The 15,118-nt window shown below is 39.7% G+C and overlaps 1 protein-coding gene across 2 annotated transcripts in view; it reads left to right on the top strand.

The window, feature by feature from the left end:
* RCAN1 (regulator of calcineurin 1) overlaps positions 1 to 13,136 on the top strand; it is a 67,671-nt gene extending 54,535 nt beyond the window's left edge. Inside the window, exons 1-4 of one of the 2 annotated variants that reach the window (XM_006278422.4) lie at positions 1,439 to 1,827; positions 4,135 to 4,308; positions 6,051 to 6,210; positions 10,196 to 13,136. In XM_006278422.4, coding sequence (XP_006278484.1) covers positions 1,741 to 1,827; positions 4,135 to 4,308; positions 6,051 to 6,210; positions 10,196 to 10,362 — 588 coding nt within the window. In that variant the 5' untranslated portion in view covers positions 1,439 to 1,740 and the 3' untranslated portion in view covers positions 10,363 to 13,136. Of the gene's footprint in view, positions 1 to 1,438; positions 1,828 to 4,134; positions 4,309 to 6,050; positions 6,211 to 10,195 lie in introns of those variants that run through there. The other variant, XM_019476414.2, reaches the window with a different exon arrangement.
* Positions 13,137 to 15,118: the final 1,982 nt, after the last annotated feature.

The raw sequence follows: 15,118 nt of genomic DNA, 5'->3' as shown, positions 1-15,118 counted from the left end.
GATGTGCCCCAGAAATTGCTAGGGCCACATGTCTAGAAACAGGGAACATGTTGCCTATTGTCCTGCCCATTGATCTTAGAGTAACAGGTGATGTATTTCGTACAATGAAGTAAATCAGCTGTTCTGGGATGCATCCCAGCACAGTGGATCCACTCCGTTTGGCATCGATCTGTTTCTAGCCACAGATGCACTGCTTCTAGTTCAGGAGGCAGCCCCTGCAAAGCAGCATGGTGTGTTTTTGAGGGAGCCATTGCCAGACGTGGTAAGTTTGGTATGTAGACGTAGCCCTTGTATTCTTTGGAAATACTACTCTCATCCCCGTTGTACCCTAAGAATGTTATTTTAATTTTATTTTTTTAAATGTTACCCTCTCCAGAAAAAATAGTTCACAGTTACCTTGACTATAATGACAATCTAAATAAATTGGTCACTATTAACACTGAAGTTATTTTTGTTCTTACGTAATAGATTTTAGCTAGAGTTGAAACTTAAAGAAAGTCAGCAGTGCTGCAAACATGTATGGTGGACATCGTAACCTTTTAAGCTGATAATTAGATCCAATAAAGTGAATGGGACATGAATAAAATAGATTTCTTTTTAAAATGCTTATAGGTTCAGAACTTTAATTTTCAAAATGCTTGTACTTACCTATAGCAGCTCTGCAAATGCTGTATTTAAATGTATATAAAAAAAAAAAACAAACAGTGGAATTTAATAGTAAAACTAATACAGAATATTTTAGTTCATTACAGTTGTAATGCATAGTTGCCATAATATACACTTTCAAACTAGTTTTCCAAATCTTTAACAGACTGAATGGGAGGTTTTAAGTTGTCATACTGTTTCCAAAGAATAATACAGCTTTCTCTGAACAACATTCTAAACAGGTCTTGTCAAACATAAGGGGTAGGGTTTTTGTTTGGTTGGTTTGATATATTTGGTGTGTTAGTTTCCTATAACAATGAAAGCTAGGGCTTTGTGTTAAAATCCTATATGTAAGCTATTCTTAGAACACCTGTGCATTGTGCAATTTCATATTATTGCACCTAAACTCAGATTCTAATGAAGTGGAAGTGAGAAATAAATTAATGAAGTTGAATCAGAAAAAGTATTGAAACAAGATTCCCCTACAAAATATTTAATAGGAAAAAAGTATTTTTCAGAATAGATTTCCTATAATCCTTATTTTTAAAACTTTTCAGAAAGCACAGGATTAGTGTTATTAACCAAGGGATTAGTTTTCAGTTCCAAAGTCTTGAAATTTCCCTCCTGGCTAATTACTGTTTATTGCTGTAGACCTTGGTCATTTAGCAGTAACATTTTCCATCTTAAGATGGGTTGTCCCATTCAAGTGAAGAGCTTGCTGTCTGAGCATTGAATGGAATTACTACCAATGGAAACTATGCTGCAAGAGGAGTTGATAAAGCAGCTGCTGTGCAAACATCAGCTGTTTTTTCCATCCTCCGAAGCAAAGTTAATTAGCATAGGGAAACTGACTAATGTGCTGACGTCACCTCTTTCCAGTAGAAGCTTACATTTTGTCCCTGACTGCCTGAAAGCATGCAGGACTTTGTTCAGGAATTTGCTGTCACATACAGGATTCTCTGAAAGCTGGGTGGTTTTTTCCCCCTCTGAGGGGTTGGACTTGTTCCTTTATAAACACTGTCTACATACCCAAAAGCTTCCTTAAAAGTGACTGTTTTGTGCTGAACTGCTAACCATACTTTAGTGAAGCACAAAATGCATTTTAGAAACTTTAACTACAGTTTTGGTTCTCTAATTGCCTGTGTGGCAAACAGTGAAGTCTTCAATCACATGGAAACAAGGGTAAGAACTTTTTTTTTTTTTAAGGTCATTTTAGTTACGTGAATGAATACTGAAGTATTGTAGGTGCTGTTGTAAAATGATTGAAAAGTATTGTAAAGTTTAAAGTTGGATGTGACTAACCCTCTTAAAAAGCTCTTCTCTGTACCATGACTGCTGATCTAAAAGCGTATAGTCCATGTGTGATCGTGATTGTCATGGAAAGTAAGATTTTGAGCTTTTCCTTTTCCATGTATCTAATGTAGTCTGTCCACAAATATATCCAATGTGTATATAGGCATGCATATGTGTTAAGTATTCTTCATGTACTTTTATATGAAATCATTTGCTGTAATGTTCTCATGATTTAGACTGTTGACAGTAGCAGTATTCATATAAATTAGAATAATCCAAGCCTATTTAGATTACATCAGTGTGAAATCACAATTGTTAATAGAAATACAATACATAATGCTTTTGCTATTATCCGTCTAATATAAAGTCAGACTTTTCTATCTGTAGTGAATTAGTTATTCTATATTAGAGATCTGTTAAGTACAAAATAAATGCACTTTGCTAGTAATTGCCATGATGATAATATAAATTTACTTCATCTGGAAGCCGGATTAATGAAGTGGGTATTTTCAACAGTGCAGGCTTCCTTTGTTGACTAACAAAAGAGAGGGATTCCATACAATTTACTTATCATGCAAAAGATCTACAAAGGTTACTGGTTAATTGTAAAGTCTGAACATTAGACAGGCTTTGTCTTTTCTCATAAGATGTGAATAAAGTCTTGGTATACAGAGCAGTAATGCAAGAAACATAAGAATCCAGGCTTGACTTTAAAAAATCCAGATCAGCTTTTTTTTCCAGTTTTAAGAAGCCAACCAATAACAAGTGATCCTAATAAAGGATCTATTCATGTGAATTTTATTAATGCTAAATAAATTGTTTTATATGGAACACTGTAAATATGACTTAAGAGGCAGGACAGGTGAATTTGAAAAAATCATGGAATAATTTTTAATAACTAATTAAATATGTGTGTTACATAGACTGCCTAAATATCAGTAGAAAATTGGTTCAATTAGGCTATTTGGATTAAGGAAGTTTACCTGTTCACAGAATAATTCTGATTAGGTTACATTGTTGCTTCTCTGCTATCCTGGAATAATGTAGAGTAATCCAAAAATCAATGATGAAATGGAATACAGAAGTTGGAATTCACTGATCAGTGAATGTCTGTGAAATCCTAGCACACATGCAAAAATCAACAAACTTGAGGGGAGGTTTGATAAGATACTGTGTTTAAAACACTTTTGAAAAGTATGCTGGCCCCAGACTCCCCTCTTAATTCCACACTCCATCTCCTAGCTCCATAGAGTAAAAATGGAAATGTTCTTCATAAATAATGTAAAAATAGCCACATTTGGTTTGGATAGCTGCCCTAGAGCCGTGAGTGCATGAACGTTAAATATTTGAATGCTCAGTGCAGGCTGCTAAACAGTGATTAAATTAGCCATCTAGTCTAGATGGCAGCATAACTTATGGGCTTTATCGTTGGGCTGCAAACTTATGAAAGGACAGATTTGAGTCCATTTTGGGTTTAGTTCCAGTTCTTCAAGAAGCGTGCTGCTGGAAGCATTCATTGAGGGGTTTTTTGCCTCTGTTTTCCTACCTTTGCAAATTAAAACAGTATTTTCTTTGAGGCTGTGAAATTCTTTGCAGTCCATAGGTGGGCAAGAAGATAAAAATTCAAGTACAAAAAAGGATTTGCCATGGTTTTTCCACTTTTTATATTAGCATAGTTAAGTACCTGGTTTCCTTGGAAATAGGCATACTTCAGTACAGCACAAAAATGTTTATTTTTCATATCTACCACATGGGGACTTGCATTGAGTAAAGCCTTCTAGTCCTTCATTTAATCTGTTTTTTGTTAATGTTTCATAGAAATCCTTATGACAACCAGACTGTTAAAACTTGCAAGATTTGAAATCCTGTAATGTTACTTTTTTGTATACACAAATTTGAGTCATAAGCTGCTGACAGCAATTTTTCTGCAATCTTTACTTCTGCTTGGAAGCCACTAATTTTTTCCTCAGTGCTGAAAACTGTAGTCCTTATGGCAGTAGGGGGAAGCTTGTACTGTACCTCAGATAAATTAGGATTGCTGGCTTATTATGGAAGAATTACTGTTTTCTTTAATAATTTTTAACACGCGTCTAATAATGCCAGTCTGCCATAAGATACAGTTGACCTCTCAAGAAGAATATGAGAGTGTTCCATGTACATCTTTTGTTATTTTAATATTTGCTGTTTGTTTTTCAGGCCAAATTTGAATCCCTGTTTAGAACATACGACAAAGATGCCACTTTTCAGTATTTTAAGAGCTTCAAAAGAGTACGAATAAACTTTAGCAACCCTTTATCAGCAGCAGAAGCTAGAATTCAGCTACACAAAACAGAGTTCCTTGGAAAGGAAATAAAACTGTATTTTGCACAGGTAGGTCTTGCCAAGAATTTTTTTTTTCTATAAAGGCAGTCTCTCTGCTCCTGAGTCTTAAGCTGAAATAGGTTGTAATTACTGAATAGACTTCTTCTGAAAATATAATATTTATCAGAGGTCAGATTTGACTACAGCTAGTATTTAGTGAGGTGGAGACTGACATAACACTTGAACCATTCAAGATATTTCACTGATCCACAATTGTCCCCGGAAAGAGGTGTCCACACATATACACTGCTAAGACTTCTAGTAAATCTCTTACTTTTTGGGGATTGTATTGCTGTCAAAATGCCACCATGGCCTGGTAGAGACCATCATACTTTCCCAGGGTCAGTGCCCAGAGTGCTCCCCAGGATTCCCCTGGGGGAGCTGAGGAGGGAGACATGGATTGGGCCAGGTGTTGGGGGACTCTGGGCCCCCTGGTCCTAGTTCCTATTGGGGCTGGCTGTTCTGCCGCCCCCAGAACTCCCTGGTTTTTCAATCCATGTGTGTAGGGTAGAACATCAGGGCAGGGCTGCATGAATGAGGTGCAGGGGTGCAATTTAACAGTTAATGAGCTAGTTCACTTTACATTGAGCATAGAATTGACAGCCACTCTGTTTATTAAGTACCCACTGTGCAATGGCTCCGTTCCCACCCACCACAAAGCCCCTTTTCTCCTTCTGACTTGTCTTCTGTCTCCATCAAGCAAACCTGGGATCTCTGCTCTGGGTTCCTACCAGTGAAGCAAACCAACAGAAAGGTTTTCTGCTTCCCTACACCTGCTTACTCTGGTCTCTGCAGGCAATAGATCTTTGGCGAGTAGTCCATCCCAGGTTGCATCCCAAAGCAGCCCCATTGCCCTTCATAGGTTTGGGGGGGGATGAAGAGCAGTGCAATTTGGGATGCCTCGAGGACTAACCAGACACTAGGCATGGAATGCTCTGTGTCCACACATACCAGTGAACTAGTTCAAGGAGGACAAGCTCAAAATAGTACTTGATTTTCCAGGTGTGCTTTTAAAACATTCCAGCAAGTTTAAACTGGGCTAAAGTGGCCTGTACCTCTAGACTTGTGTATTTAAAATGTTCTAAATGTTACTTCTGTCCACACCCTGAATAGTTGTGTAACAGATATAGTTGTATCAGTAGGTTCAAGTCACTGCACAGCATAAGAACCACCACCAGTGAAGTACTTGGGTGGCAATTGACTTGATTGCCTGTAGGTAGGCAAGGTTATAGAAATTTGTAATTCCACCTCGGTGAAGATCTGGGTACTTTTGACTGCTACTGATTTGTTCTCATTGAATTTACACTCAGTAGTAAAACAGGCATATATGGCATTTTCCCCATCTACCTCAGGTCAGTCCTTGAAGGAGTCAGTCAGCCTGTTATTTTTCAGAATTCTTAGAAATCCCCAGAATTTATGGTAATAGGTTTCAAAACTGTTTGTCAGTGGGCCCTGCAGTCCTTGTTGAATTGCTCCCTTTGGTCTCTTAAAAACAGATATTTTCTGCCAAAATTACCATGAAACTATTAAAAGATGCAGAAGTTTACATTTTGCTATATATTTCATCAGAATTGTGTCATCAATCTGAATGTTTTCTGTGCTGTCTGCCATACAGCTATCCTTTTTTAGTAGTATTATTATACTGCCACCTTGGGTGCTTGTTGCAGTATGACATATATTCATTCAGATCTTAAATTCCCCATACAATTTTTTTGATAATTTGGTAAAATACCTTATTTTTATATTCCCAGACTTTGCATATTGGAAGTCCACATTTGGCTCCACCAAATCCAGAGAAACAGTTTTTGATTTCACCTCCAGCCTCTCCTCCTGTTGATTGGAAACAAGTGGAAGATGCTACTCCAGTTATTAACTATGACCTCCTATATGCTATCTCCAAGTTAGGGCCAGGTAAGAAACATTCAACACACATTAGTTTGTTCAAGTTCCAGTAGAAGTTAGACATCTTTTACAAACGATGTTTGTTTATATCAGGGGCGGGCAATTATTTTGGGCAGAGGGCCGCTTACTCAGTTTTAGCAGGCTGTCAAGGGTCAAATGGGTAGCCCCGCCCCTTAACAGGTGTCCCGCCCCCTGGTCACCATCTTGGGACCAATGTCCCAGGGCCGCTGCTGGCAGGGCCCAGAGCAGGGCGCAGGCTGGCAGGGGTCTGTGGAGCCAGGTTGGGCTGTACCAGCAGGGAGAGGGGGGAGCTGGCCCAGCTCCATAGAACCCCTGCTGGCCGGGACCTTGTACTCCTGCTGCCCTGCTCTTGGCCCCGCCAGTGCTGGCCCCGGGACACCGGTGTGGGCCCTGTGCACCCGCTCACTCCCAGTGCCCCCGCAGTACAGGCTGGGGACAGTGCACAGCCCTGATCCCCCTGCTTCCTGTCAGGGAGCTAGCTGGTGCTGAGTGCAGGGAAAAATGGCCCCTCCCCTGCCCTGTGGCTAGCGCTTCTTGCAGCAGCTGCTCGCAGCCCTCATGGGGATGTCCTGAGCAGGCACAGGCAGCCTCACGCAGGCTGCAAGTGGCTGCAGCATGGGATGCTGGACACGGGACAGGAGAGGGGCTGCTTTTCCTGCTCTCAGCACCAGCTTGCAACCTGCCCCCGCTGCCAGCTTTGGGCCCCCCGATGGCTCCGGGCTCCCTATCAGGGCTGCGCCGCGGTAGCAGCAGTTGTGGCCCTCCCCAGTTGCCACATCAGGCAGTGTTTGCTGCTGCTGCCCGCCCAGAGCTCGCATGCTGGGCAGCCCAGATGTGGTGGTGGCAAACACCACCCGGTGCAACCCTGACTGGGAGCCCAGAGCCGGCGCGGGGCCCAGGTTGGCTGCTGGGGCAGGTTACAAGCTGGTGCCGAGCACAGGAAATCGGCCCCTTCCCCACCTTGTGGCTGGTGCCCTGCTCTGCAGCCACTCGCAGCCCATGTGAGGCCACCTGTGCCTGCTCAGGACAGCCCCTTGCAGGCTGCGAGCGACTGCAGCAGGGAGTGCGGGCCATGGGGCAGGGGAGGGGCTGCTTTTCCCCAGGCTCCTTCCCCCCTTGAGTTTCCGGCGTGGTGCAGCCACATGGTCCCTGCTGGAGCTTGTAGCTGGGATATTTGATTGTTCTAGGGATTTCTTGGGATTTTGATTGCTCTTTCTACAATCGCATACCTTGCAAAAGTTGAAACTGGGCTTAAGTCGCATTCCTCTGCAGCAATGAGGGAAGATTGAAGGGACATTACCAGTTTCAGCCTCCGATCTGATGGATTAATTTTCCTCTTTACCACCTGGAATTCAGGGGGAAATGCCTCCGCTGTTCCTTTTCTCTAGTTTGCAATAGCTCCCTAATTGTTGGTTCAGACCTCTTTCCTAAGTTTCCAGTCTCAGACTGCCTTTTTAAAGGAGGGTAGGGGAAGAAGAGACTGTCCTCTTATTTAAATGAATGGGGCCATCAGTGAAGTAGAAGCAATAATTTTGGGTAGTATTCTCTATAAAAGAGGAGGAAAAAGACTCTAGCAAATCCCAACTTCAGCTCTTAAAAAGGAGCTACCCCCACAAGATCTGTTCTGGCATTTCCTGGCCACTGAAACTAGACATGAATGATTATAATCTTTTATGTTGATCAGTACTTGAGCCTTTTTCAGCTTGACAAAAATATTTTGATTAAGTCAACCTGATTGACTTAAGAGTGACTGTTTGAGTGCAGTGTACTCAATACTGTCCTCAAAACTACGCAGAACAAGATCACTTTTCTTTTTGGCTTGAGCAGATGTAGACCCAGTGACTCCATTTTTTTTTTTTTTTTTTTTTAAAGGAGATGCATCTTATCCTACCTTGATATAATTTAGCTACTTGATATTTAAAACAAAAGAGCAATTGTGTAGAGTTTGGTTCAATAATTTGTTTTAATTATCATTGGAACAATGAATTTATGATCAAGACAGTTTATTTACTGCAATTGTCATCTCTGAAAGGACTGAACAGCTTTCATGTCAGGGAGCGAGAGAAATGGCTAAATTTTTTACTTAAATCACAACAATTTGACTTTATGGTATTTGCCATTAGTAAGAAATATTAAGAGTCTTTCAAGGTTCACATTCTTGTGGGTGGGTGACTGACTATGCTACAGTAGCATCCTGAGTGTCTGAGAGTTCTACATACTGAGAGAGAACTTTATTGCTTGTTGTGTATCGGTTTTCCAATTCTTCAAGGGGCAAAATCATGTTTAGGATGAATTTAAAAAATTGTGATAGGTTATTCAGTTTTTTAAAATATTTATTAAAAGCTATGGCAAAGATGGCTAATAAGGGGTATGCAAATTAAGTAGACAAAAAATTATTGCAAATTTATTGTAGCCATTAAATATGATATATAAAAAAATGCTGGGCTGTACCATCTGCACGTTCCATTATTAAGCGATCTGAAATGATGAGCATTACATGCAACTCTTTTGAAGCCATCAAAAGTAAATTCTTTCTGCCATACTCTGAAATTTTATAAAAGAGATTTTTCCTTTAACTATCAGTATGTTTTGTATCAAAGGGTGGGGAAAATAAACTCCCTTAGGAATTTCTTTGTGAAAATAAATTCTTGCTGGGGCACACATTAAATACACACTTCCCTATACATTTTCACTGTCAGACCAACTGAATATTTTAACAAAGCTACTTATTTTATGCCAAAATTTAAAAATAAGAATTTTAATTATTACATTTTTTTTCAAGTGTAAAATATAAAAGGTATGGTGTCTTTTCACCAAAGTTGCTGCTATTCTAGATACCTTGTAATAAACTCATTTTGCATATCTTTTAATCTTTCAAGAGAAGATTTAAGTAAACGTTGCCATCATTAAGGCTTACAATAATTTTCCTGTCAAAAAGAGGCAGTGGGTTTAGTGAAAGAGGGAGAGCATAAGTTACTTGCCATATAGATGTAAGTGTAAGGGATTATGGAAGAAGGTCTAGGAAGCAAATTCCGTGTATCTTCAGAGCTGGAGATAAAATCCCTTGTGTGTTCTGTGGAGAATACTTATACTTGTTCTCCCTAAAACTCATAAGGAAAAACTACACAAAGAGCTCTTTCAGCCTGGCCCAGTCTGTGGTTCTCTAAAAGAGTTTTATAGCTTTCTATTTGTAATGGGAAGGGAGCAAGACCTAAGAAAATGTGATCTTAAGAGAACAAATCATATTAAGTGAAACCAGAAGAATAAGCAAGAGAAGAAGCATATTGAAAAACACAGTTTGCTTGTTTTCTTTCTCCTAGCTATTCTTCTCATAGAAAAGGTATTTGAAAATTAAATTGCAGAGAAGGTTTTTATAGACTCCAGCCCACTAACCAGTAGTCATGATGCAAACAAATGCTGTTCATGTACAAAGCATTTTACTTGTGTATATATATCTATACAAAATCTGCCCTTTCTAGTCCTTTGTTACACAAGAATCCCTGGGCAGGGTTTAGCCCTTTGGGTGTAGGTCAGTAAAACTATGACAAACTTATTTCACTCTGTGCAGATTTGGAAAAATTTGATTTCATGGCTATAGTGCAGTTTGCTCAGAAAAACTAGCCATTTTCCATTCTTTGAAGACTTGCTTAAAGTCTTGATTATCAAGATTAAGTCACTAAATAACACAACTGTGTGTCTAAATAGGCTGTTTGCCAGGAGAACACACACATCCTTGAGCCCCTTTAGGTCTAGTTTCATGCAAAACTACTAAAGAACAAAATGGTAGACCTGCTGCAATCCTTGAGCATTTGACTTCCCAGTTGACATCCTACACTGTACTTTCATGCTGCCTACCAGCAGCCTGCTGTCTCTTCAAGCTGTTTGTTTTTCTTCCACTTTTGAACCATCATTCATATTATGCTTATGTAGAATGGAGCCTTTTAACCGGCTTTGCCAATGTTCTAACTTTCAGGAGAAAAGTATGAATTACATGCTGCAACTGACACCACTCCCAGCGTTGTTGTCCATGTATGCGAGAGCGACCAGGAAAATGATGTGGAGGAAGAAGATGCAAAGAAACCCAAGCCAAAAATTATTCAAACAAGAAGGCCAGAATATACTCCTGCTCATTTAAGTTGAAACGCTCCAGCTTTCAGAGGTTATAAAGAAACACATTCAAGGGAAACATTTAATTGTGAAAATGTCAAGTCACTATTTTGGTGGCAGGAGCAGCAGTAGTAGGAGAAGTTCCAATGTCTTGTTACTCAAACACAGGAAGTTTCCTCCTTGTTTTCAATGCTGCACATCGGTTAATAGTATGCGACACAAAATGGACTTCCCAGATCATTGGATCAGAAGGATAAGCAGAAAAAAGTTTAAGAAAGAATTGTTAAACAAAGTCATATTTCTTCTAAAGAAACAGTTGTTTCAGGTACTCTGGGCTGTTTCATTATAAAACAGATGGGGGAAGCTTTCTTTGTTATATCTTATGAGTCTTCTAATTCATAGATTTAGACATTGTGTGAAGTGCATAGTGATATTGAGATGGTTTTAAAAATTAAGATGTGAGAATTATACTCTTATGTTAGATTCTGTGCATGTGTATAACTGACCATCAAAAAACTTTTGCATTATTTTCTATATAGTTTAGTTTACATCTTGGGAAATCTGAGAAACTGTCTAAGATATTTATTATCTCTCAGGATCCTAGGGCTCTTACTGTATGTATATTTGTTGTTTTATTGGCACTCAGTTTCCAGTTGGCATACAGTTTATTTGGCACCTTAATTTGGTGCAATATAATTTGTGCTTTTAAAATTTTACTCTATTAAATGCCTATGTTGGCTTTGTCTATTGAAGTTATGAAAAAATGTGCAATAGGAAAATTGTTAAAGTAAACTCAATGTTTTTTAAATTATTTAAACTTTAATTTATACCGTTTCTAGTAATACTGGGTCACTAATGTTGACTCCCACCTTTGAAAAAAGAGAGAGTATTCTTCAACTTGTAAATAAAGCTAACACTGTATATTCACAGAAATTACCTTGTCAGTGAGAAGTATGGCAGTGGGAAGAAATATGAAATCCGTTATGCAGTCATGTGAACCTGTACATGGTAGCTGTCACAGATAAAGCTTTTAACTGTGATTTGAAAAGACAGATATGAAATGGATGATAAATGTATGGTATGCTTGAGAGGGATGGAGTGCCTTTCCCCATTAATTTCTGATGGGATTGTTATACTAGCTAAACACTTGTATTTTTTTCTAAAGCTGTGTACGTCTAGAAAGTTTGTATCCACTTTTAGTTTTGTTTCCAAAACAAACTGATATTTAGAAAGGCTTAATGCGAAGTAAAAATGCATGCATCTGCAATTCAGGTAATAGCTGTGGGAACAGACATACTTCCATTCTGTCCTCTTTGGCAAGGAAGGACAGTGGTGAAGGATGCACAAGCTTTCACATGTTTTCCTAATAAAAAAACATGACCCACCAGTTTTGTTTCTTACAATCTGCTTTTAAAATGAAGGTTATAACCTTGAAATGGATTTTAATAATTTTTGAAGGTACAGTAACCACTACTTGTAGGGGGAGGAAACATTTCTCCTTTCAGAAGAAGAGGAGCGGCAAGCTATTCGATGATATTTTTTAGAATAAAAAAACCTGCTCCTCTTCTCATTGGAGTCGGTAGGAACTTTTCTGTTGGCTTCAGCAGGAGTAGGACCAAACTTAAGAATGTGCTTTGTATCTGTTACATTAAGATAATTTTGTGCCATTTGTAGTCTGTATCATCTTAGGTGCCCTGTATTAGAATCTTTGGTAAAATAACAATAGTGGAAAGAGCACAGTGATATGTCTACCAATGAATTGTTATAGTCATTCCAATGGATAGTGCAGTATAGACTTTAAATTACAGGCCTGCCATTGTGCTGAACAAGATGCAAAAATTCTACTGTGACCAAAGAAAAACAGGAATGTGTTCGAACTTCATATTAATCTGTAGTTGCAGAGCCTTATTCTTATTGCACTGATACTTGGTGTGCTTCTTTCCCAGCTTGAGAGGTTCTCTCCCCTTGTTACGCTGCTTAATATATGGTTTGCCAATGCAGAATGTCACCCAACCTGGCTGTAAATTAGCTGCGTTAGAAATAAAACTTCACATACTGTGTTGGTATAGATGTTCATGAGTCCACAGTGTTTTAAGTCATTGAAACATAAGCATTGGGTTATGCTTATGTTTCAATGACTCAAAACACTGCCAGCTACGTGTATTTCTCCTTTTCTGTTTAAATGCTGGGCATGCTGCCCAAACTAAACACATCAAAGTCCTATAACAGACGTCTCAAGCATCTCTTTTCAGGATTCCTCATGTATCACAAGGCATTATTGCAAAATTTGATGCAGATGCTTAATATATCCCCTTTGTTCAACATGAAGCCATTGGCCTAACTTCAGTAGCGTGTTCTTTTACCTCCTCAACCCTACCAGTATAAGGCATGGATGCTTGGAATTGCTGGTGTTGCATCTTGGCAATCCTGTAGAAGCATCACTTATTTTCAGTAATAAAGGAATGTAATGCATTTGACATGATTTTTCCATGTTAGCACACTGACACCCTGTATGATGGAGATTAGACATCCAGAGCTATGAATGACATGGGATGGCTGCAGTTTGTGCCATTTGCAACTATCATTGTAAACAGTTTGCAACATGGTAACTGCCCATCTCATTGTTTGTCTCCAGCTTGTGTATCCTGACCTTTGCCTTGTTCTCTTAGCACCAAAGCAGTGTATGGCTCGCTCTATTTCTGTTTGAAATAACAATGAATATGTTAAAACAAACTCTTAATTGATATTTTATAAGATTGTATAGTATGGGGCATATTTAAATTAAAATATTTCATTGTCTACTTATACATGTCATAGTATTGCTTGTACATGAAATAATTGAGATTTTTGGTATAAAAACACAAGCATCTGACAATGTACTTACTTGAAGATAAGAATGTTTTGTTCTAGCTCAACAGCCCTATTTCATTTTATTAAGCCTATAGTAGCATTATATACATAAGATCTCTTCAGTTTTATCTGCTCACTAATAAAATGCTTGCACAGGGGAGTAAAGTTCAGAAAACTCTTTTCTTTTTAACAAAAGGCTGAAGCAGCAACAGTGTCAACTTTTTTGGTACCTGTATTTACTTTCCTAGAATAATACTGGTCTCATCCATCCATCCTTTTAAAACAGTTTAACTGTGTCTCCTAGAACATAAGTAACCATATTTTAAAAACTATTTTTGATACATTTTTCATTAATCTATAAGCATTGAAATAGTAGGATCTAGTAATCACAACTCTGTGGCTTACAAAACAACTCTTAGATATGCAGGAATGCATTAAAACAAGCAGTTAGTCCACATGTGAAAGCCATTCGTGGCAGAAGGGAGTTGTTGGATCAGTGCTGCTCACTATAGGTATGTTAGATGCCATTTGAGCGAGAGTGCAAAATTTCTGTGTTGAACAATTTTCTGCTTCTAATACTGACAAACACCTTCCATTTAATTCAATGAAAACCACATATACACATTAGAGCTGTGCAAAGCTTTGGGTGCTGATTCAATCCAGAGAAGATTCGGCCTGATTCGATGGCCAAATCTCCAAATCCAAATCAAATCAGGAGCCCAATAAAAAGGTCTGAATCAATTTGGAGATTCGGGCAGTCCCTGCTCACTGCCACAGGGAGCTGGATCCAGACTCTGTGCTGGTAAGTGGGGGGGGGAACAGGACACCATGGTGGGACCCGTGCCAGGCCCCATCCCCTGCCTGTTCCCCCAGCCCCCTGAGCACCCCCACAACCTCTGCCTGCTCTTCCAGCCCTCCTTATGGCTGCCCTGCCCAGCCAGGGTTCCAGGTTCTTAAAAAAAAAAAAAAAGAAAAAAATGCCCCATTTAACAGCTGCTGCCAGGCAGGGGTGGCAGTCCCTGCTGCTCCCCACTGCCCTGTGCTGTGTGGGGGGCTCTGCCACAAGCCCCCATCACTGTCTGCTCTCTCAGCTCCCCCATGCCTGCCCTGGTTCTGTTTAAAAAAGAAAAAAGGCGCCACTCACTGGCTGCTTCAGTGGCCATCGAGGCTTCTGGGGGCTCGTAACAGCCCCCAGGGATCGCTGCCCCCGCCTGGCAGCAGCCGGTGAATGGGGGCTCGTGTGTGTGTGTGTGTGTGTATAAATATAATATAATATATAATAATATATAATTATAATATAATATATAAGCTGGGCCTGCGAGAGTGGGCAAGGGATGGGAGCTCCTGGCAGAGCCTCCCATGCAGCTTTTTATTTTTAAAGAGCCGGGATGCTGGGGGCGGATGGGGCAGCCATTGACGGGGCTGGGAGAGTGGGCAGGGGTGGGACCTATTTGATTTGGCGATTCAGTCGATTTGGCGGCAGCCGAATCTCTGAATCGGATTCAGCTGAATCAATTTGGGACAGTGATTTGAATCACCAAATTGAATCACTGTCCTCCAAATTGGCCGAATCCAAAGCAAACACTAGCCATTTCGCACAGGCCTAATGTACAGGAATAACTTGACTGCTGTATACAAGGTAAGATGGTACTCGGGGAAATTACAGATTTAACTAAGCCAGTCTGCTTCAAATAACATCTCTCCCCCACCATAAATTCCTGTTTGAGAAGTGAGTATATGGAAGTTGTTGTTATGTCTGGCTACACTGTTTTGTAAGGGCCATACCTGCTGTCATATGCACAGGATTTCTTAAGTACCACTTTTATTTTGCAAGTCATGGTTGTTACCAGTCTGGTATGTTTGGATGTGCATGCAATTGGTACATATGGGCTGTGCAGTATGCTGCAGTTGTTGCTAGCATAAGGCCCTTAATCGTTCT

The sequence above is a fragment of the Alligator mississippiensis genome, chromosome 1, assembly GCF_030867095.1.
Source record: "Alligator mississippiensis isolate rAllMis1 chromosome 1, rAllMis1, whole genome shotgun sequence".
Classification (NCBI taxonomy): domain Eukaryota; kingdom Metazoa; phylum Chordata; order Crocodylia; family Alligatoridae; genus Alligator; species Alligator mississippiensis.
Note: the sequence above shows the minus strand (reverse complement) of the source record. Positions and strands in the feature narration are given on the sequence as shown.